General features: G+C 37.6%; 1 protein-coding gene across 3 annotated transcripts in view; it reads right to left on the bottom strand.

Annotated features, from left to right (window-relative positions):
- Positions 1-2,440: 2,440 nt before the first annotated feature.
- Positions 2,441-25,025, bottom strand: part of LOC149187798 (serine/threonine protein phosphatase 2A 57 kDa regulatory subunit B' beta isoform-like) — a 46,137-nt gene continuing 23,552 nt past the window's right edge. Inside the window, exon 3 of one of the 3 annotated variants that reach the window (XM_089411471.1) lies at positions 2,441-3,178. In XM_089411471.1, coding sequence (XP_089267597.1) covers positions 2,834-3,178 — 345 coding nt within the window. In that variant the 3' untranslated portion in view covers positions 2,441-2,833. Of the gene's footprint in view, positions 3,220-22,338; positions 23,005-25,025 lie in introns of those variants that run through there. The other 2 variants (XM_089411473.1, XM_089411472.1) reach the window with 2 other exon arrangements.

Below are 25,025 nucleotides of genomic sequence, written 5' to 3'. Positions count from 1 at the left end.
CTGACCTTGACAAATTGTCAAGAATATAAATAAATTCATATCTCCATAAATACATGTCAGAATCGGATGATATTTAGATCAATCCTACACCTCTCGGAGAGAGGAATCCAAGAAAAATACCGGCTCCAATAAATAAGGTGACCCACATGGAGTTTGGCCCTAGTTGCCAATTTTAACAGAACTTGATTTCAGATCATCTACTACATGAAACTTGCTTTTTTTTCCTCAGATTATCCACCACAAAGAAATCGCATTTTTCTCAGATATTTTCCCACAGAAAAACTCCATATCAGATAATCTCACACAGAAAAACTCGCATTATTTCATATAATGTCTCACAGAAAACTCGCATCATCTCAGATCCAGGAAGCTCACATTTCTTGGCAGATGTATGACCTCAGGAACTCGCAAGTCTTTACAAGAACATAGCCTCTGAACTTCGAATATCTTTGCCTCAGAGCTCATCACAGAAAGCACCGAAATTCTTGCTATTTGATGGACATATGCAAATACATAGCTGTTCTCATATGCAAAAAGACACCTTTTGAGTGAGAGACTTGTCATCCAGGAGGGCCAACTTGGCTTCTTGAGGTAAATTGACCCAAATTACATTTTAGCAATCTGTTTTCCTTTGCTTCTTTGACTCAATAAATTCTAGAAGCATGAAGAACATTCTTAACTAAAATAATAATAATAAATTCTTTTTCTTTTTATTCTTTTTACATAAGATACATAATGGTACAAGTACAATTATGAAGACCAAACCTAGTTACATTTTTCAACACCTTCGCACTTCTATGGTTGGAGATTGATCATTGTAATTTGTAAATGACTCCTGATTATGAGATACATTTATTATATATTTGATGTAATTTTTGTACTGTTAATTTAGTTTTGAGTCTTTACTGGACAACTATCAGGTCAACAGTTAATGTTTGATATATTATAATTTATTAGGCATCTTATATACTAATCTTTTTTTCATATTTATGTGGCAACTTGATTACTTGATGTTGCTGTTAGTTTGCATTATATATATAATTTGTATTTTTTAATCCTTGCAACAGTTTGCCAATGTTTCCAATGTCCCGAGGTCAAGACCCTCTGTTATTTTTTTCCAATTTTGATATTTGCAACAGTAAATGTAACTAGTCTTTCTAACAAAAGGCTGTATACCCTCACCAAAAATCCCACCCCACACTATCCCAGAATCTTTGTTATGAACCATGTACCTTAAAAATGATAAGAAGTCAATCAATACAATTCACTTCGAAGGTGGAACCACCTTTTACAACGAATACAAGACAAGATATGTTCATTCTCAGACTAGGTCTCCTAGGTATATATAGGAGACAAAGGGTGCAATTAAAATGAAAGGGTGTAATGAAGAATTCGGGTCTACATAACAATATAGAGATAGATATACAGTAACTCCATATCTAGGGCTTAATAAAAGTTTTAGGGTTGACATGGGGCTTGTCTAGGGCTTAACAATCCTGGTGCGCATCCTTAGGTATCCTACAAATATGCTAGACCCTAGCTTTCCTTGTTTGTAGAACTGCACAAGACTTATTATATCTATATGTATGCACTTTGCTGTCTATGCAAAATGAACACAGGTCTCAAATAGCTCCAATAATATTTGGCATTGCAGTTTCAATTAATATAAACACTACGATTAACTGCAATCTATTCAAAGTTGATTTGGTAACCTAACAATTTCTTAGTCTATAAAAACTTGTAAATGTTCCAAATTTATACCATTGTCTCCTATGTTTACACAGTTACCAGTTAATCTGAATTTCAATATATAACATTGTGCATGAAAAGACCACATGTAACTGGCCACTGGAATCCTCTCCTGAGACTTCATCATTAAAGGTTTAGAAATTTGTAAAATATAAAAGAAAAATTCATAAGGAACAGGCAGCAAACCACTTGTATTCTCTGTAACGCAGAGAATAACACATTTTTCAAAAGAAGATTTATACAAAGAAACTGCAAGCATAGCCAGGCAGTGAACCATAAGAGAAACTAAGGGATAAATTTTATCTGTGGGAAAACTCTCGTCATCTCAAACTTTGTTACCCATTAACAACACTGTAAATTCTTTCTTAATCTTATATTTTACCACCAAATAGCTACATTATCAATATAATTACTATTAAGAGCCAGCAAAATGTACCCTAAATGTTAAACACATGACCACTTGCATCTATATTTCCAATAGTCATGAAATATTTTAAATTATCATTATATAAGACCCAATAATTGTCAATAGCAAAAACTGGAAGCATTCATTATTGGAGAAATGTCCAACAGAGATATGAAAAAAGCTTCAACATTATAACAATATACCTACAGAAGCTACAAGCAATTAGGGTCATGGATTTATTCCTAGCTCCATGCAGTGGGCATGGCAAAAAGAGAATCGATGATCTGCTTCGCAACATCCATAATAATCATAATAGCACAGAAATTCCGAAATAGCAAATTTGAACACTGCAACCAATACTCTAAAATCAGTGATGGAAATTCATTCATACCTGAACACGACAAGATTGATACATTACATTCTCCTTCACTTGGACAACAAGCCAAGCTGATCATAACCTTTCACTCCTTCAAATTAGAACAGCCCATCCACTTTTCTTTCACAAGACAATCTTAAGAAGAGCACATTCCTCCAGGTCTGCTTTCTCTGGACTTCCATAGATATTGAACATATTAAGGTTTACAACAAAGTCCCTATAAAAATCTCACCAACTTTAAAGGGTTCCCTCTATCAGGTTAACTATCAATTTGCTCATTTAAAGCTGGTTCAATCTGACCCTCAAATCTTTAATGCCTGAATGGCTGGCAAGGATTCTTTGCTTCCACTTTTGGACTCCGCAACTTCTTCCAAACGTTTCCAGATCAGTTCACGTTTTTCTTCATTTTCTTTCGCTTTTGCTTGCTTCTCTTGAAATATGCGCCGACATTCATGAAAAAGGTCACTATCCATTTCCATGAACATCTTTCTCACATTCAATGTCAAACCATGAACTGTCTGGTTCCAATGGCTCTGAGTATTCTTCTCCAAAGCTTCATAAATGAGTGGAAGAAGAACACTGCGATTTTGAGCTATCAAACTGACTATATGGTCATTGTTCCACAAGAAGAGAGCTCGTTCAGCAACCTGTCATTCTGAAGTTAGAATTTAATGGCAAACTTCATAATCTACACAAATATAAAATTTAACAGATTAGTAAACTATTTAGTACTAGATCAACAATAACAGCGACCAACGTCTCACGTAACTGGCATGATCGTGGGCTCCTCAAAATGAAGTACTAATGTTTTTCTGACGAGTAAGAAGGCAACTACATTGCTTACTACCAACAAGATATACGGACACAGAGAGATTAAGGTAATCTGGGTCATTCAATTTGTGTAAAAAAACTAGGGAGAGAAAGCTATTGATACCATGTTGAGACAAAGTGAGAAAGAAATAGTCATACACAATCCAGGAAAAAAAAATCATTTCAGGGAATATATCACTGAAGATTCAGAAAGAAATTAATTGGAAATATAGCAGAAAATATAGGAAATTATTGGAAAATATTGACAACAATAAACTTGGACATGAAAAATGTTGGGGATAATGGTCAAATTTAAAACTTAGGACTTAAACTAAAAATAAATGCTCACTAATAAAGTTATAATTTATATAATGATGGGGCATTTAAGTAATCATTAACAATTAGGTATTTAGGTATTCATGAGTTATGAAATGTACTCCCCTCTCCTACTATGTAATAAGACATTGCATCATCTAATGTACGAATCAATCCACATTTTCTCTTTCATCTGTATTCTTGTCCAAGCAAGAGTGTAAAATCTCACATGGTATCAAAGCCAAGGCGAGGAGAAGAAGACGAAAGCAGGTGGAGGAGCCAACTGACTGCCGTAACTAAAGAAGTCACCAATGGACTACTCACACACTGTACGGAAGATTTAAAAAAAATAAAATAAATAAATAAATACTAAAACGGGCAAGCCACCCAAAATATGATACGAAAATCCCAATCTCTAGTAAAGTTGTAACGGATCATGGAACTTGGAAGCTGTGGTAAAAGAAAGGAAAAGGAACATGGAAGTGCCATAAAAGTGACACTTTTGGCTATACATCATAAAGGGTTGTGGTCAAATATATGTTTGAGTTTGTGTATAGAGATCCGCCATTTTTATTTTAAGTAACTAAGTAGCCACTGTATCAAGGTTTGATAAGTAGGCATACTAAGTAGCCGTCAAACAAAAAGATATCGGAAAAGCAAGTCATTGTAGTGTGAGTGGTTATCAGACAAAGCAAAGTCGCCATTGTAGTGTGAGCCGCTACTACACAAAGATAACTTAAAAGCCACCACTCTTGTGGAATGAGCCGCCGAATAGAAACACCAATTACTAAGAGAAATGGAGTGAACCTGAAGACAAAAAAAAATTTAAGTGAAGTCCCAGTGTGAGAAGAGTTTAAAAGTGGAGGTGCCACTGTGGAAATGAGCCACCACAATAAGCATCACCACACAGAGAAATCAAACCCCATCAAATTAAAAGAAGCTGCCACCATTTCAGCAATAAATCCACTGTTTTCGAGGAATTAAGTGATAATTCAGCGCAAACTTTTAATGTGGAAATTTGAAGGGCACTTCAAAAGTATCCACGCAACTTGATATCGAAAAAGTAATCCAAATGTTAGATTTGGATCTTCTTGAGACGGCGTATCTCTGGATAATTAATACACTCAAATTTTATGATTGTTCAACACTTACCCTGTATTCACACATTAATTTTGAAGAGATGCATCTGTATTCAAAAATTAAAAACCAAGTTCTTTGAAGTGATAGACAAGAAGAATTGTTTTCTGATTTTTTTGGCATAGAACAGAAATTTTTTCGACCCTACAAAAATGGCCAGTTTAGCCCACATATAATGTTGAATGAAAACAAAAAGTGTAATAGCCAGAATTTTAAATGAAATAGAATATGATTGCTATATTTGAATATGGATGTTTGGGCACGCTTGTCTTGGGAAAAGAAATCTGGAATGACACCAAAGTAGATGCCCATGAAAAAAATGGTGCAAATAATGCAGAGGCTGTGATGTTGATCAAGCACTCAGTAATGAATGAGATGCTTCCTGAAGTTCAAGATGGTACTGGTGCTTTTGTCATGTGGGGGAACCTACTGAAGTTGCATGAAACCTTAAACAAAATATGATGCAAAGAATGCAAAGGCTGTGATGCTGATCAAGCTCTCAGTAATGAATGAAATGCTTCCCAAAGTTCATGATGGTACTGATGCATTTGTCACGTGGGGAAATCTACTGAAGTTGCATGAAACCTTAGACAAAAGTATATCATTTTTCCTTGAAAATATGTTGTTCTCAATTTAAATGGAGGAACTCATTGCCAAATCATTTGCTAAAAATCAAGTATTTAGTATACTACAAGTCAATTGAAATCAATTGACAAGACAATGGAAGAGGATATCGCAGTTATAACTTTGAAAAGCTTGCCGTATTACGATGCAAATGTTATTGATGCCTTGAAGATTACTGGTTCCAAAAAGATCTGGCATTTGAGCAGAGCTGAGCACTAAACTCTTGTAGCAAGACAGATGGAAAAAGCAATTTGAGATAGCAATGTTAGTGAGATTTCTGAGGTGGCCCCTGCAGCAGAGTTTAAGAGAAACAGTAGCAAACAGTGAGAAGAGAATGGTCGAGATAACTCTTCCGAGTCAGGGAAAAGTACAAAACCAATTAAATGTTTTTATTGTGGTACCTAAAAATTTACGAGTGTTGAATGGTGTGTTGATTCTGTAGAGAATAAATATCAATCTGATTCTGTTGTGTTATGTGGCAGAATAGACCCCGAGGTTAGAGGAAAAAGAATTGTCCTACTTCTGCTAAGAGTACAAAAGTAATGATTAAAGATATCTATTCTCTTCCTCGTTTGGGGAAAAAATCTACTTTCAATAACTAGCATAATGAAGCATAACCCACAACTGCATAAAATTTTATGTGATGATATGTGTTTAGTTGTTGATACGGATTAGAAAAAAGATGGTTGCCATGGATGGGAAAAAACAAGGTTTATTCCAATTGATAGAAGTTGAGAATGCATAATTGGTTCAGAAGAACAATGGCTGTAACTTCACCGCAAGCCTGGCCATAACGTCAAGGCCGAAGAGGCTTCCAGTGAGACAGAGTCCAAGAAATGAGGCCCTAGATAATGTTGTTGCTGAAACAATTTTAAATCAGCAAAGAAGAGAAGGCAAATAGCAGGTATAGCATGCATCATCTGCTATAATTCATAAGAAGACCCTCAGGGAGGGTGAAGACGAGGGGTGGCGAAAATGAAGGTTCTTCCTCATAGAAGAAAACACAACATTTTGATATGTTGGACTGCCATGGTGTGGAAGAGGCGAGTTTACTGAACAGGCCAAGATTCATGCCTTGAGAACCCCTTACCTTCAATCCATCTATACATGATTTTAAGGTCTTTAATTGCATCCCCCTTGCCATGGATACTTGGCCTTTACCTTTCCAACCCCTATCTTATTAATCCTCCCCCATTCCTTCCTCCATCTCCCCACATCACAATCAAGTTCAATTACTCATATACAACAGAAGTTGTCTAGTTTATTATCTCCCAAAAACCACTTTGAAATTCAATTTCCTAATGCACATTCTATCTGAAGCTACTTAGGACTTGTTTCCACACACAATCCACTATTCCAAGCCAGCCCACCCTTCTAGCTCCCGCCACATGAACAAATGATTTGAAGAAGACTACAACATCATGCATAAGAAGCTCAAGTTCAATCTTGCCATCATCTTGATCTAGAACTGAACACCCAATGGATTAGCATCATCTTCCTTGCTTGTTAAGAAATATAGCTTGCTTTTTACCTTCATGGCTCATGTGAACCTCAAAAACAATGTGCCCCTACTATTGACTTCTATGCCTAGTTAACTCTTGCATCTTCTTGATGGCATTGTGAACCAACCTCCCACAATTGTCTCTCCTCTCCCCGCTTCTGTTCATTTTCTCTGCACTAGTTTTATCATAAGGGCCATCTAGAAACGTTGCATTAACAAACATATAGAAATAGAGGGCCCTCAATTAGAATTTCTTAAATACAGCATGAGGCCCCTAGTGAACCCCATGACTGCTCACTTTAATGAAGTCATTTGCTTTGCCTTTCTTGTATCCTGGTCCCAACACATCATCCATTTTATCCATAAATCCAAGGTCATTTATCCAGTGAATTACCTATCCTAAATAGCTACATGCCCATGATTGCACGCATCTTCAACAAAATGTATGTAAAAACTATACATATGTAAATTTCCAATTGTTGGAAATGTAATCCTTAGAGAGAAAGATGAAAAGTCTCGAGAGAATGTGAACAGCTATTGGGAGTCCAAGAGAACTCCTGGAAGATGAAACAAGGGTCACAAACAAATGCATTTATTTGTTTCATACTAATGAGAAATGCATCACACACTTCTCTGAATTTGTCTTCCATTTTTTTGTGTCTAACAATGGAATCAAAGCAAGGTTTGGCTCAAAACACCTCTACCATTCTGAGCCAAAAAGTTATACTCATTATGCAGTTCTAAGCTTGTCAGAGTTCAGCATTACTTTACTCATCCTGTATGTGATAACGGACCCGCCTATGGTTAACAGTGAATGATAGACTCATTTGTCTAATTGTTCATTTCTTCTTTCGTAGTCGTTCTCACCCACTCTCTTTGTTTGATCTCCCTCAACTCAGTGCACAAAAAATCATTCAGTGATATCGAAAACATTGATACTCGTTGTTGTTATTGGAATAGGGTTTGTACTACTTCAATGGGTGTTCCTATCATGCATTAAAGTGGGTATTAAGATGTTATTGGAATAGGGTTTGTACTACTTCAATGGGTGTTCCTATCATGCATTAAAGTGGGTATTAAGAAGGCCTCATCACTAATGGAGTGTGTCAATTTGTTTCTATTACAAAGCTAGAAGAAGAAGGTTGAACCCTGTATAACATTGTTGGAGAAAAGACCCTCGCCATGGCTAAATCGCGATGGAGATGAACTACTAGCGTCATCATTATTGAGACTTGATTCACACATAACAAGCTAGGGTTTAATGGTTATTTGATTGTTTTGTGCGAATTGGGGCACCTCAAGTTCATTCCCAAAACTAGAGTCAACAACACCAAACCCAGCTCACAACTTGATTGAATACAACCACATGGAGAGTTGATCCCTAATGGGAATGAGCCCACAGAGCTTGAATTCAAACCTACGCGTCCTCATTATGGATCTAGAAAAAGTAGATAGTGCTTGAAGGAGTGCCAATAATTCTTGTTCAATGTGTCCTTCAAATGCAAGTTGGATCAACATATATAGTTGAGGTTCCTACAGCAAAGTCTATTCCAATCTTTAGCATTTGATTCAAATTAGAACCACCATCATAGTCCATCAAAACACTAGTATTTAGGAACTACAATTGAATTTGAATTTTCAACTCATTTCTATTTTCACCCTTCCATAGCTTGGCTTCATCAAAAGGAAATGGACAAGTTGATTGCAATCACTTACTGTTTACAAGTCAATTAACCAATGACAATGTATTTGGTCTTCTAAAGAATTCATAGTACTATACTATGGCAAGGAGAGATAGAATCCTGCCTTTGTGACTCTATGAAGCACAAACAGAAACATGAAGTATAAGCTTCTGACACAATCAGGATGTTTCAACACCTATGGGATTCTTCAAATGACATACCAATGTGTAAATTACTGCAATTAGCCTCTACATACTTCAAATCTTTGTAACTTGGGAAGTTGGCAACCTGATTTCCTTTGTGAGCATTTCAAAGTTAGTTGTTACTATCAATATTGAATATTCAGCTTCTTTAAGTGAATTTGGATTCAAATACTAAATTTCCAGGCTAATTTATGCAATCTGAGGCTATTTTTAGGGGTTATTTGGTGGCCGAAAGTTTTTTCGCGAGCGAGTTTGTGGAAACATGAAATTTTGTCTATTTCGCCTTCCCACAGTATTTACACCTTCCCTCCCATGACTGCATCTCCTCTAACATGGTAACTCTCTCAGGACTCTATCATGTCTGCATTGAGATTGTCAAGTTGACGAAGTTTGATGACACCCTCAATGCGCTCTCAAACTAACTGTACGCTTTGTAAACTTTCCTTATTCCAAACCAATAGAACTGAAGGCTTGTTGTCCCTTTGGATATTTTACTCAGAGCTTTCAAGAATTGAGGCATGTTACCATTTGAAGAGTCAGTCTACGCAGTTCCAAGTATAAGTCTTTCAAAGAATTGACATTAAAGAGAGTTTTTTGTTTACACCTTTTCGGGTCGTTAGAGCCAACAAGAATTGTCAAGGTCTGGTTGTCGTCAGACTCAAGTTCAAAAGGTTAGACATTAGTCTAGTGTTCAAATCACTTGCCATTAATTGTCAAAAACATGGAACCATGTGCATCGACACAAATTATATCCTTTGTATGTCTTCTACAAATTAATTACTCCAAAAGACTTGGAATATCAAGATATCCATTAAGGATATAAATATTATATTAAATATATGAATAAAAATAAGAATGAGAATGATTTACAATGAGAACGAGAGGCTTGCGTATATATCAAGCGTCTCTTCATGAAGAGTCATGTCCTATTAGACATGCCTCTTCAACCTAATTACTAGCTTAACTAACTATTATTTATGATTATTATCTTTTATATTATATTTATATTATTTATATATTTTATTCGTTACATTGCCTTCTTCCTCAAAAAGCTTTGTCCTCAAAGCTTGTTGATGACAAAAGGCTTGATCTCTTTTTCTGCTTCGAAAGTCTTTCTGTCTCGGAATAGTCATCCTCGTCGATACAAGTTGATAAGATCTTCTTAGTGACAAACAAAATTGTCGCACTGAGAAGGGATCAGACCATCCCAGGTTAATCTTCTGTATAGTACTCTGATCACTGGAAGTTTGTAATGACTTGTTAGCATAAGACTGGATTGATTTTACGTCATTATTCTCTGAAACATCAATTTGTTGTTTCTGGTCTGAATGGTACCGATACGTAGCATGGTTGATTGGTCTACCTTCGTGATTTGGATGTCGATATGGAGTTTTTAGATTTTCTTCTGGCGAAGATGTTGAACTGGTTATGGAACATTTACTTGGGATGTCCATTGTCTGAACTGCCACATCTACGTGTGTCGTTTCTTCAACTGACTTGTCTTCTTGAGTTGTCATATTCACTGGATCGATATTCGTTCCCTTATTTTCAACTTGAACTGTTGTGACTGGAGATTTCAATACTTCTTCTTGAGTGACTTGTTCCAACTTATCTTTTAATGCTTTCTTATCCTCCTTAAGTTTCTTAGTTTGATTGAGCAGACTTTGATTATGATTTCTCAGACGTAAAAGTTCTTTGGCTTTTGATTCATCAACATTATTTTTAGTGTTTTTAGATCTCTGATTTGTTCTAATAAATTTTTATTAAGGTTCTTTAAACGTAAATTTTCCTCTTCTTGTTCTGATAAATGTTGCTTGAGTTCTTTCTTTGAGACTTTAGTTTTCTTCACTTGTGCCAGTAATTTTTCGATGTGGTCCTTGAGACGAGAAATTTCTTCGTCCTTTTCCATTCTTTCTTTGTAATGTATATCCACAAGATTTTTATGTTCGCGTTCTAACACTTCCTTGCTTTGTTGAATTTTGGCTATTTTGTCATTCTCTTGATCTTTTAGCTGCACTTTCTCGGTACACTGGATAACATCATTCTGTGGAAGTGATGATGGATGTAAAGAAAAGAAGGAATCCATTCTCTTTCTCTCCTCAGCCCGTCACTCCATTCTTGTAATTAATTGTTCTATATCTCTTGTGATTGATTGTCTTTGTTCCTTACTCATGGATTCCATATTTTTTCTTTTTCTTCACTTCTTTTATCTTCCTTTTTTTTCAACAATTTATTTATTTTCTTTTTTTTTAATTTTTATATGATATATTCTCTCTCCTTTTTTTTTACTCTTTTTATATAATTTCTCTTTTTTTGTATATATTCTTTTAATCTATAAAATATATTTCCACTTCTCTCTTATAAAAATCTAATATCAATATATATATATTTCAAATATTCTCTTCTTTTTCTTCTTCTTCTTTTGTTCACTCTTTTAATAAAATTTTTATATAATAATAATTTTATTAATATATATAATTATAAATTATATATATTATATAATTTTAATTTATATATATTATAAAATTATAATTATATAAAATTTATATATACTTTTTTGAGACCCGCTTTTCCTTTTATATATAACTATATAAGGCTTATATAGTATCCCTTTTTATAATTATAAAATTTGGATGAGAGATGACTCTTGGTACGGGCACAATCTTTAGCTTTGAACGATTAAAATTATTTAGATCACGCCTTTTCTTTTACTTTTAAAATACCATGGGCAATTATAATGGATTGTTTCTAAAACCTCTGTTAATGTTCTCCACGTAAAATGTAAAACTTACCACTGGTTTCTAAAACCACAGGCAATTACCATTGGTTTCTAAAATACCATGGGCAATTACCATGGGTTGTTTCTAAAACCTCGGTTAATGTTCTCCACGTAAAATGTAAAACTTACCACGGGCAATTACCACTAGTTTCTAAAACCACGGGCAATTACCATTGGTTTCTAAAACCACGGGCTTCTCCACGTAAAAAGTCTTAAATATACTTGAAAAGATTTCCGCTTATCTTTATTATGCACTTTTTATCAATAACGTAAAACCCTTATATATAATATATATATATATATATATATTCACTTTCTTTTTTTTGTTCAGAATATATTATTTCTTTTCCTCTTTTTTTATATACCCTTCTTCTTTATTCTTTATTATGTTTTTTTTAAATAGTAGCAAATGGCCAAAGACCTAAAAAATGGAGAATCTCCCAATGTGTCGGGAAACGTTCCAATTATGACAGCAACAAGGTTGATGATAGGTTGATAGGCCTTTCAATTATGACAGCAACAAGGTTGATGATAGGTTGATAGCCAAAGGCCTGGTGATTAGCCAAACATGGCTCTAATACCAAATGAAGCGAACAAAGTTGATGATAGGTTGATAGCCAAAGGCCTGGTGATTAGCCAAACATGGCTCTAATACCAAATGAAGCGAACAAAGTTCCTTCTACAAATTAATTACTCCAAAAGATTTGGAATATCAAGATATCCATTAAGGATATAAATATTATATTAAATATATGAATAAAAATAAGAATGAGAATGATTTACAATAAGAAAGAGAGGCTTGCTTATATATCAAGCAAGTGTCTCTTCCTGAAGAGTCATGTCCTATGCTTAACTAACTATTATTTATGATTATTATCTTTCATATTATATTTATATTATTTATATATTTTATTCGTTACAGAGAGAAGACAACATATGATCAAAGTATTCTCATGAATATATCTATTATATCAAAATGGCACCCAGTGCACTATCTGATAGATGTAATATATAGAGATCAGAACAAAAACACATAACCAAGGAGCCTCTAAATGGCCTCTACAACAACACAATACCACTGCAAGACTACAAGTCACTAATACAGAATATTATTTAGTGATCACTAGTCACTATTGCTAGACAAGGAAACATCATCTGGGTCAGACTCTAAATCGGAGTCAAACCTCTTCAATGCTGCTCCAAAAATGTTATGAAACCAGCTCAAAAAAAGATAGAAAAGAGAGATCCACGCCTTAGAATTCAGCCTCTTCGAGGGGGCAACCTCCTTTACATTACATAAATGAACAATTCTTGGATGATACAAATGAAAATGCCTCCTTTCTATATATAGGAGTCTAAGTGGTCCCAATACAATCAAAGCCTACATAACAATATTATTGTAGGGCACAACAGTAACAATGGTGGGCTTCTATGTGGCATAATAGTAACAATATGGGCACTACATGGGTACATCAATATAATAAGTGGGTTATACTAATAACAATAAGGGTTTACACTAGTAGTATAGGGGCCTAACATGCCCCTCTCCTTCAAAAAGCGTTGTCCTCAACGCTTGAGTAGTTCTTGATGCTTCTATATAAAATTCTTGTCCTCCCATGTGGAATATTCAGCGGGTAAGTTCTTCCACTTGATGAGATACTCTGAAATTGATCGATTTCGTAGCTGTCGGGTTCTTGTTTCTATGACTGCTCCAGGTTCCAATATGATTTTTCCTTCCTCTTCAATTTCTGGCAATATTGCTTGAATTGGGATCTTTTGCAACTTTTGAATAAGTCGCCATACTTCTTCGTTCTTCTTCCATTCATCCGTTGCTTCGTTTATCCAATTTGGTTGGATAATATAAATAGCACAAAACAATGCTTCCACATCCTCATCCTTGAAGCGTCTTCCCATTCGGTAAGGTTGCCATTTTTTAAGTGCATGTAGTATTGCCAACATTTCCTTCTCATAAATAGCTTGCTTGAGATGTAGCAGTAAACATACCCAATCACTCACATCAAAACATTTTTCACTACGATGTTGATCTACCTGTTGTTTCATTTGATTTTGCACCGAAGTGGCGTTATCCTTTAAAAGTTGGAGAACTTGTTGTTGATGCTCGATATGATCTTTCTCTACTTGAACCTTTTTCTTCTTGATATGTCCTATCTTTTGAGGAGTGGTAATTTCTTCCAGTCCTTTACAAGATATGGTCGGATTCATTTCTTGATGCTCGATGTGATCTTTCACTTCTTGAACATTTTTCTTCTTGATGTGTCCTTCTATCTTGATAGTTTGAGGAGTGGTAATTTCATCCATTGAATTACAAGATATGGTTGGATTCATTTCTTCTTTCTCGATGTGATCTTTCACTTCTTGCACCTTTTTCTTCTTGATATGTCCTTCTATCTTGAGAGTTTGAGGAGTGGTAATTCTTGCCAAGGCTTTACAAGATATGGTCTGGTTCATTTCTTCTTTCTCTGGGGTGGTGTCCAGACGTATATCCTCTTCTTTTGATGTTTCTTGATCCTTTTCTTCCTCCTCTTCATATTCTATGTAAAATAATTTCTTCTCAGCACACCTATGACCTTTAGTGCATTTGCTATCACAATTGTAACAAAGCCCTTTTTCTCTTTTTTCTTCCAATTGTTGTGGTGTAACCCTTGTAGGTTGTGGAAGGCTGGGAGAAACAACACTTCCATCTTTATAGTTGTGAGGGGTATGCTTCCTGGTTTCCATAATTTTGCTTTCCATTATGTCACAAAGCCCTTTTACTCTTTCCAATTGTTGTGTTTTTGCTCTAAAGAAGGTGTTGCTCTTTATATCCTCATAATGTGCTATCATTTCCTCCGTGAAAATTGACCACGTAACAAGTTCTTTACGAGAACAAAGCCCTTTGTACCATAAAAATTGATCTGGTTCTAAATATGAAGATGCAATACATACCTTTTGTAACAGTTGTACACCATGTATATCAAAATATTGCTCCATCTGAAGTATCCAATTTACCGGATCTTTGCCATCAAACTTCCTCATCTTGCTTTTTCTTGATTTTAGGAGCTCTACCTTGAAACGACTGTAACTCTGTACTTTCAGATCTTTAAGTTCTTAACTTGTGACCTGTAGTAGCCCTCTGTGTTCTCTTTCCAATGCCACAAGTCTGATCCAAATTGGATTCTCCAAGAAAAAGTTATGCACAATCTCCCGCAGTGACCTGATTATAGACTGGTTCAGTAGAGAGAACTTGTATGAAGTGCCACGTGTCACTGTTTCAACCTTTGACTCTGAAAAATATATAAACAGAAACTAGAGTCTGTTCTCTTTCTGTACCTTCTTACAAAATTTCAATCCGATGCTCAGAAAGAAAGTTATGACGATTTTCCCCAGGTCACCTGTTTTGAGTGTAATTCAGGAGTCTGCAAAAAGACCAACTTCCACAGATCATATATCCTCAAATATCACGCGAAAAGATCTGAAATTCGGATCCAAGGTTCAGCGCCAATTCTTCTCAAATGGGTTTTTTTTTCGACTTCTGAAACGTCACAGAAAAAAAGTTATAGCGAAAATGCCACGATGACCTGTTTGGAGCAGCGAAATCCTAGAATCCAAAGCTCTGATACCAAATGTTATGAAACCAGCTCAAAAAAAGATAGAAAACAGAGATCCACGCCTTAGAATTCAGCCTCTTCGAGGGGGCAACCTCCTTTACATTACATAAATGAACAATTCTTGGATGATACAAATGAAAATACCTCCTTTCTATATATAGGAGTCTAAGTGGTCCCAATACAATCAAAGCCTACATAACAATATTATTGTAGGGCACAACAGTAACAATGGTGGGCTTCTATGTGGCATAATAGTAACAATATGGGCACTACATGGGTACATCAATATAATAAGTGGGTTATACTAATAACAATAAGGGGTTACACTAGTAGTATAGGGGCCTAACAAAAAACCAACTCCAATTGCTCACAAGATCTAAACAAATGCTCACACAAATGCAATGAAATAGTTGTGAGGAAATATGAGGGGGTTAGGTCACCTTTATAGGCTTGGGAGAGGGGTAGAGGGGCTATGAAATAGTTTAAACAAAAAAATGATTTCCAGTCCACCCAACCCGCCTTTTTTCCCACCGTTGAGGTCGACCAGTTTAAGTCGGGCTTAGTCGGTCTGTTACCGAATCAGCCGAGTCGGTGACCAACTCAGCGGATTCGGTAACGAATCAACCACCGAACCATATAATTGACCTAGTCGGTCGAGGCAAGGGTATGGCTCGATCAACCAAGTCGAATCTAAGTCAAACCAACTCGGTCGATTTGGTAACGAATTGGCCGTCGAACCACATAATTGACCTAGTCAGTCCGCGCAGGGGTATGGCTCAGTCAACCAAGCCGAATCTGAGTCAAACAAACCTAGTTTTAAAACACTGCTTGTATCTAACAAGGGGGGAATACCAGTTATTGTGTAATGTCCCCGACCACTTAGGAAGCTTATGACAGAATCCGCTAGCCTAATGTGGTTCCCGTAGGCTAAAGTGGGGAAAATTTTAATAAGGGGGCTTATTTTGCCTAAGGAAACATTATAAAAATCCTATGTTGCATGAGTTTTTAAAACGTGGGAACATTGGAAACTTGGGTACAGGTATTGGAAACGACTAATTGGGAGTGGTAATATTATATAATAAAAAAAATAAAAATAAAAATAATTATATAATTTATATAATAATCAAAATATTCAAATCAATTTAAACATATAATCTCTCTTATATATAAACATATTCTTTCAGTGTCTCTCTCCCTGAGTCTCTCCCTTTTATATATATATAGAATGTCAAGTTCATTATCAGTTCTCTTAAGAGAATAAGCAATTATAATGTTTAAGCATTGACTGCCACGTACAATATGCACACACAATCTTATGCGATATATACACATAAACAGCAAAACTTAAAAGGAATACTCATCAACATCACATCCCAGATATCGCCCGTACCTCGAGGTGTCACACGCTTCCTTAACCCATCAAGAGATTGCTCTAGTTTCTCAATTAAGGATATCGGTGTTAAGGATGTCTTTGGCCTTTCTTCCTACGAAGGTTTCAACATAGGCTCATGTTTTTGTTGATTTGGGTAGCATCAAATGTGCTCTAAGCCTCAAATTTTGCAAGGAGGCTTCGACACATGCATTCCAAAGAACCCAGGAAGAGTTTTGGAAAATTCCACCCAAAGATGATTATATTTAAATAATTAATATTTTTAATGGGGTTCCTAAGTCTAAACTCGGGAAAATTAAAATATTAAACGGTATTAATCGAAATGTGGGTGAAATTTCTAGAAAAAGACGGAGATCAAGTCAAAACGATCTGAGTCTTTGATTAGGAGTTAATCTAGGTTGTTGGTTGTCCAACAGAAAGATATAAGAAGGGGCTTGAGGGTCATTTGGAAAATACACCAAGAGAGATCAAGTAATCGATTTTCTGAAGTGAGAAGTTCTCAGGAGGAAAATTCAATTGAGGAGATTTCTTGCAGTTAAGGGGTAGGGATAGCTTTCGGAGAGAGTGATTTTCTCAGCTGAAGAATCATGAGCAGATAGAGGCAGAGAGTAATCTAGCAGTGGCAGCACTGAGCCAGAGGGGCTGATGCAAAGCCACGCATAGGCAGCGCAAAATCCAATGAGGAGTCTGAAATTTGCAGAGGGAATTCGAGTTTTAGAAGCCGTGCGCCGGAGTGTGAAACCGAGAGGCAGAAATCGAATCTCCTAAGCAGCGAATCGACTAGCTAGAGGAGTGACGCAGTCTCCAGAGAACTTGACGTTGGGCTAATGCAGTTACTGCGTAGAGACAGTGCAGAGGCAGCCAGAAAAGCCAGGGGCAATTAGTCTAGGGTTGGATCAACCAGGATTTCCAATGACAATGTGAGGTAACCTCACAATTCTTTCAACCAGTATTTCTCTCTGTAACTGAATAACCCAGTGAGCTATTCGAAGATGTATTCAGAATTTCCTACTGCTTAATAATAATAAACCCTTAGAGTTGTTGCATCGGTTTCCCCGCATTGGGTTTTTCCGGGGACATTTGTCCAAAAATAATGGTGCCCTATGTGTTTGTATTTCCTTGCTCAGTTACAATGTTTCAGAACCATATTTAATTTGGTGTACGCTGCTTAAGTAATTTGCTTCAATATTTCAATAAGAAATATGAAATAAGTTTGTAATGTAATTTAGAATCTAGGAATTTTCACATGGAATCAGAGCTTTTGATGTGAAACAAGAAGAGCAGATCTAGCACTGAAGCAAGGGCCAACTTGTTGCAGCAAGCAGCAATTCGAATCCCCTAAGGGATTGCGTAATTCTAGCCAATGAGGGCTATATTTTCGAGGTTGTCTCTCTCTGAGTGAGTCGACAAAGAGGTAAGACTGTCAGATCGAGAATTTGCCAAGGCAGAGGGAGCCACGCAAAGCCTCAACACAAAGCTAGGGGGATGCAGTTTTCTGCAAACTGAGTGTTGGGCAGAAAAGACGTCGGAAGAAGGACGCAGATCGCATAACGAGGGAATACTTCCTCAGTAGTTTCTTGTCAAGGAAATCAGTATTTCTCATTTGATGGGCAGCAAAGGAGCAGCAGACTTACTAGCTCCATCAGGGAGTACATAAGCCAACCTAGAAGCTACACAGTAGGGAGAAAGAGGGAGTTGTTTGACAGTATAACCAGTGGCTTGAGGGATCAGGACAGGTTGGACGGAGCATCCAACTACGTCATCTGGAAGGCTAGAATGTCTTTCCTTCTAGATAAGCATGCCCTCAAGACTTATGTCGACAATGTGGTGGTTGAACCTACGGATGCAGATCCGCTAAAGAAGTACAAAGCTGAGATGGCGAAGACCAAGAGGATGATCATGGATGGAGTCAAGGATCACGTGGTGTGCCACATTTGCTAGCAGAGCAACTGCTAAGGAGATGTGGGATGTCTTGGCCACGCTATATTAGGGATCTTCCAAGCAGCAAAAGGTGTACCTAGAGAAGAAGCTAAGATCTACTCAGATGCAAAAGGGACAACGTGTGGATCCATTCCTCACGAACCTGAAGGAGACCCATGATGAGTTGGCACTTGTAGGGCATACACCTCAAGAATCAGAGTTAGTTAAACTGACCCTCAATTTTGTCTCAGATGAGTGGTAAGTCTTTGTCCACAGTATCCTAGGCAGAGTAGCATTGCCTAATTGGGATGAGATGTGGCCAGCTCTAAAACAAGAGGAGCTGAGGAGAGACCTGGTCAAGGTCAAACTTGACGGAAGCAACAGCAACAGTGGGTCGAAGCCCAAGGAGGAGGAGGATAATGCAGCCCTTGCATCGAAGGGGCAGCAGGGGCAACAGAGACGAAAGAAGGACATCTCCAAGGTGAAGTGTTTCAGATGTGGCAAGATGGGCCACTATGCATCCCAGTGTCCTTTGAAGAAAAAAGACAAGGATGAGAAGCACGATCCTAAGGTTGCAACGACAAAGATCGAACAGGAGGAGGAGTTTGCCATGACAGCCAAGATACCTCCAAGAGGGAGGTGGGTTGATTTGGAGTTGTAGTTCGAAAGAGCTACAAATGGGCAGGATCCTTGAGGAGTCCACCTCTTGGATCAATACCTTGCTACAGGAGCCTAGTTTTGCAGTAGCAGGATGGACTAGTGTCGGATGGTGCTGAGGAGTGTCGATGAGACAGATGCAGTTGCTAGGAGCGCCTACGTCTGAGCATTGCAGAGCAGAGTTGGCAGCAGTGCAGATGGCACTGAGCAGAGGTCAGCAGCAACATGGTAGAATCAGAGGGTCAACGAAGAGACTAGCAACAGTCAATTTCAGCATTCATGTGGTATCATACTGAACACAGTTAGTTCAATAATTTTGGATGTTTTTCAGTTGCAGTACGGATGCAGTGTTAGCAGTGGCAATGCTAGCAGCATAGCAGATGCAACATTTCAGAGGGAGTTGTAGTACAGATGTAGCATTGGCAGTGGCAGTGTCAAAGGTAGCAGTACAGTTGCAGCAGCAACGCACTAGTTGGTGGACAGCATGTCAAACATCAACAACACAGAGGACAATGCTTCAAAGTCAGAGCAGTATGCAGCAGCACTATATTACTAGAGTACATTCCTCGCTAAGAGGGAGTGTTGATTTGGGGTAGCATCGGATGTGCTCTGAGCCTCAAATTTTGTAAAGAGGCTTGGGCACATGCATTCCAAAGAACCCAGAAACCATTTTGGAAAATTCCACCCAGGGGCAATTATAATAAAATAATTGATATTTTTAATGGGTTCCTAAGTCTAAACTTAGGAAAATTAAAATATTAATGGGTATTAATCTAATTGTGGGTGAAACTTCTAGAAAAAGGCGAAGATCAAGCCAAAACGATCTAAGTCTTTGATTAGGAGTTAATCTAGGCCGTTGGTTGTCCAACAGAAAGATATAAAGGGGGTCTTGAGAGTCATTTGGAAAATACACCAAGAGAGATCAAGAAACCAATTTTCTGAAGTGAGAAGTTCTCAGGAAGAAAATTCGATTGAGGAGATTTCTTGCAGTTGAGGGACAACATGTCAGACATCAACAGCGCAGAGGACGATGCTTCAAAATCAGAGCAGTATGCAGCAGCTATATATTACTAGAGTACATTCCTCGCTAAGAGGGAGTGTTGATTTGGGTTAGCATCAAATGTGCTCTAAGCCTCAACTTTTGCAAGGAGGCATGGGCACATGCATTCCAAAGAACCCAAAAACCGTTTTGGAAAATTCCACCCAGAGACGATTATATTAAAATACTTAATATTTTTAATGGGGTTCCTAAGTCTAAAATTAGAAAAATTAAAATATTAATGGTTATTAATCTAATTGTGGGTCAAACTTCTAGAAAAATATGGAGATCAAGTCAAAACGATCTAAGCCTTTGATTAGGAGTTAATCTAGGTGGTTGGTTGTCCAACAGAAAGATATAAGATGGAGTTTGAGGGTCATTTGGAAAATGCACCAAGAGAGATCAAGAAATCGATTTTCTGAAGTGAGAAGTTCTCAGGAGGAAAATTCAATTGAGGAGATTTCTTGTAGTTGAGGGGCAGGGATAGGTTCTGGAAAGAGAATGATTTTCTCAGTCAGAGAATCATCAGCAAAGAGAGGCAGAGAGTAATCCAGTAGTGGCAGCACTGAGCCAGAGGGGCTGACGCAGAGGCAGCGCAAAAGCCAGTGAGGAGTCTGAAATTTGTAGAGGGAATTCGAGTTTTAGAAGCCATGAGCAATGGAGTGAGACCGGGAGATAGCAAATCGACCAACCAGAGGAGTGACGCAATCCCTAGAGAGCTTGACATTGGGCTAATGCAGATACTGCGCAGAGGCAGCCAGAAAAGTTGGGGGCAATCAGTCTTGGGTGGATCAGCCAAGATTTCCAGTAATAGTGTGAGGTAACCTCACAATTCTTTCTACCAGTGTTTCTCTCTGTAACTAAATAACCATGTGAGGTATTCAAAGATGTATTCAGAATTTGCAACTGCTTAATAATAATAAACCCTCAGAGCTGCTGCACCGGTTTTCCCACATTGGGTTTTTTTGAAGACATTTGTCCAAAAATAACAGTGTCCTATGTGCTTGTATTTCTTTGCTCAATTTCTATGTTTCAGAATCATATTTAATTTGGTGTAGGTTGCTTCAGTAAGTTGCTTCAATATTTCAAGAAGAAACCTGAAATAAGTTTGTAATGTAATTTACAATCTAGGTGAAGTAGATTCAACAGGTTGCATTAGGATTCCTGAGATTGTTAGAGCTAGGAATTTTCATAGTTTGTGGGCAGTTCAGCATATTTCTTTACCGGGTTTGTATTCCCCAACCCCAAGGCTCCTGCTGAAAAGGTAACGTTTCCATACAGTTCCAAAGCTCATGGGAGTGCGAGAACCATTGGAACGAGTTTCCCACCTCTCGGGAGCAGTTCCGGTGTAACAAAGTAAAAATCTAAGGGGTAAAAGGGGGGCATTTTCCTAGGCAAGTGAAACGTCACTTTAACTTTATAAAGTGAAAATATTATAAAGTGGCTTTATAGAAGTTAAAAGGTAAAATGACGACAAAAGTGACCATTAGTTTATAAAAAAAGAAAAAATGAAGAGATTGTCTTCATTCGTGCATTGGAGTTCTTGAGAAAAGAGCTCTTGGAAAGAGTTTTGAAGGAGAAGCTTAGGGTTTGGAAACCCTAGCCGCCATCACTGGTTTCAGTGTTGAAACTAGACAGTCTGACTAGTTCAAGGAGTGAAATTTCACCGTCGTAATTCAAAGGAGAAAAATATTTTCAAGGGATTTGAGCCAGAAGAGGCGTTATCAGTTGAATCTCTGATTTATTGTTCATCATTGAACATCTTTCTGGTCCAAGACAAAAGTCGTGGGAGCCAAAGACTCAGGCCCGGATCTGAATCAAAATCACTGCTGTTAGAAGAGTGCATTCCCTCATTCTGCCATTCGAGCCATCTATAATCGAGGATGAATTTGATAAATAAATACAGGGACAAGTTTCTTTTTCCTCGGAAAAAGCGTAATTTTCATTAAAAATATAAGAAAATTACATGTTGTATGATACTGCAGATATGAACTGCTGTCAGCAAAAAGTACTGTTTAGAGTTATTATAAACTTTACAAAAACTATTATAGTGCTTACTGACAATAAACTTCTGAGAAGTCCAGTAAGTTTCTGAGAATATGAGTTTTGTCCAAAAATATACTGAAAACTGGTAAGTTATATACATAGAAGGAGAAAGTAAAAGAAAAGCTGTTGAACGATCTAGCGATCATTCTGATAGGAACCGATCATGTCCATAAAAGGACGATGATAGTAACTGTAGAAACTGCCGCCCCTGTATTCCTGTATCTGCCATTGACCTCTGTTCAGCTGCACTGTATACAGGGACAAGTTTTGTCCAATAGAAGCATGAGTTTCTCCTTTCAATGGGTCAAATCATTCCCTCCTATTTGCTGGACAAGCGGCCATAAAAATGAATGAGTTTCCTGTGGGGCAAGGAAATTGAATCCCTCTTCTCTACCGCTGAACAAGCTGAGGTTTCCTGGGTACGTACGAGTTGTTGTCATTCTGGAGTGAGATTACTTTTGATGGAGGGGCAAGATAATAGTATAATATTTGTGTGCTGAGGCTGAATAGTCTCTTTAAGAGGCCTGATTCTGGGGTTCTTTGCTGGCTGAGAAGGGTGTATACCATTGTTGGTGTCAGCTATCACTTCTGGACAGGCTGTGGCATCATTTCCGCTGGTCATCTTAATTATTACTCTCAATCCTGTTCGTATGGGTGTTCCAAAGGTGATCTCCAATAAAAGAACACACTGTTGTATTCCTATTCTAGGACTCTCTGCCATTTCAAAGACCCAATCTCGGTGATATTACTGGTGTATAAAGCCTGCACTTCAAAAAGGGAGCATTAATGAGCTGAGCTAACACACCAGGTTCCATTGTTCTATTCTCCCTGTATATCTGATTGTTTAAGTAATAACAAACTGTATTTTCCAGAGCTTGTTTTATGTGGTGTTGTGTGGTCACTGTGGCAAAAATTATATGTATATCAGCAGTATGCAAATTACTGGGTATTAAATATATCAGTTTGAACTCCCTGGAGGAGTCATTTGGGTACATATTGTTCACTGTGTGTATTTACTGAAGTGGTAATTGTGAGAAAACACTTACAGAAGTGCACAATTAAACTGCTTGACGAAAGGCACCACTGAAACTTTAATTGTAAACTCAGGAATTTATCAAAAGTCTAAGAAATTTCCAGGGAGGAAATTTACAGATTGATGGTCAGGCTTCAAGTTTCGAACTCCTACCAATCAAACAATAACAAACGAACCTGAGCCATTGCCAAAACCAGAGCCAGCAACCAAACCCTAGAGCCAAAGTCAGCAAGAGTCGAAGTCAGAGTTGTAGAGACAGTCATGTTCCATGAGAACCATTGGTATGTGGTCCTCCTTAACTCACTACTCAATATTACAGCTTCTGCTAGATAACAATTTGTGGTCATCTTTAAAACATTATCATAGAGCACTTCCATTTCGCAAAAGACAACTTCTAGCTACATTCGAAATTGTACCGAGAACTTCTTTGAGCCAAGTTCCAGAGTTGTTGGTGAACCTTACACCACCATTCAGTAGAAGACTTTGACTTCTGCTACCCATTTGATCTGTGGTTTTCCTTAAACCGCCGTATTCAAAGAGCACATCCAAACATTGGTTGTTATCCACCTTCATATTTCGGCCCTCTTCTTAGACTCACATACACCACTTGAGAATAAGGGGAGGAATGTTGAAAATTTAATCCTTAGGGATGATGTGAATTTGGATTGGGAGAGATGAAAAGTGTTAATAGAATATGCATAGCAATCGAGAGTTCAAGAGACCTCTCAGAAGATGAAACCAAGAGTCATAAACAATTGTATTTATCCTTAATCGTACTAATGAGAAATCCATCACACACTTATCTGAATTTGTCTTCCATTTTCATGTCTAACACCAATCAACTAGAGGCTTTAAGGCTATGATGCACGCTAGTTTCAAGAAAATTTATTCAACTATAGACCACATCTTCACCTTCGAAGCCATTATTGACGAGACTAGATTATTAACTACAGAAACAGCCACTTCTCGATCCTCTTACAGCAATTCTTGTTTCATTTTTGTTAGATTTTGGGCATGTGAGCGCTACGCTCAGTTCACACACACAAGATCTAGTAACAGTCTCAAATTAACTAATTAATTGAAACTCACTGATGTGCCTAACCAGAAAATCAGATCATGCATATTAACACAAGAATACAGCCCAAAAAAATAATTCTTATTAGTCCTTCAACAAGAACCTAGGGCTCCTGTACACAGGAAAATGGCCCTTTTACAATGCTCAGTAAAATGCCAACTACAAGGGAAAACTTTCACAGAAAACTCCTTCTCCTCACTGCAGAAACCCTATTCAATCTCCTTGCCACAGTCTTCTCATTGTACCTGCCATAATCTACTCACTGTTCACTGCCCCTATAGTTGTCCAATCACTAGAAGCCAAGGGCAAACTCAACCCTCCAAACTGTGCTACTAGTCAGCAATAAACTTGCCCTCACTGCCTCCTTATAGACCTCGCCTTGTTGTCTTCTTCACAGACTGGCAATCAGCCCTTAAACTTGGTGCTGCTAGCACCCTACGGGCCTCGGCCTGTCCTTCCACCTGCGGCCTATCTCAAACCCTACTATGGCCTCCCTTCCCTTTGTTGTGGCCTTCCACAAGCAGCGGCCTTGTTTTTTAAGCCTTCAGCCAGCTGCTACAAACTTCAGTCTATCCTTTTCAAGGTTGTGGCCCTCTTTCCCTTTGTTGTGGCCTTCTCCACCAACATTCCACAGGGCTCAGCCTCCCCTTTCTTGGTCTACTACCAAACAAACAA

This window comes from Pinus tabuliformis, chromosome 3_1 (assembly GCF_031772625.1).
Source record: "Pinus tabuliformis cultivar Carrire ecotype Pingquan chromosome 3_1, CPIR1, whole genome shotgun sequence".
NCBI classification, from domain to species: Eukaryota; Viridiplantae; Streptophyta; class Pinopsida; order Pinales; family Pinaceae; genus Pinus; species Pinus tabuliformis.
The sequence above is the reverse complement of the archived record's forward strand: the minus strand, read 5'-3'. Positions and strand labels throughout refer to the sequence as shown.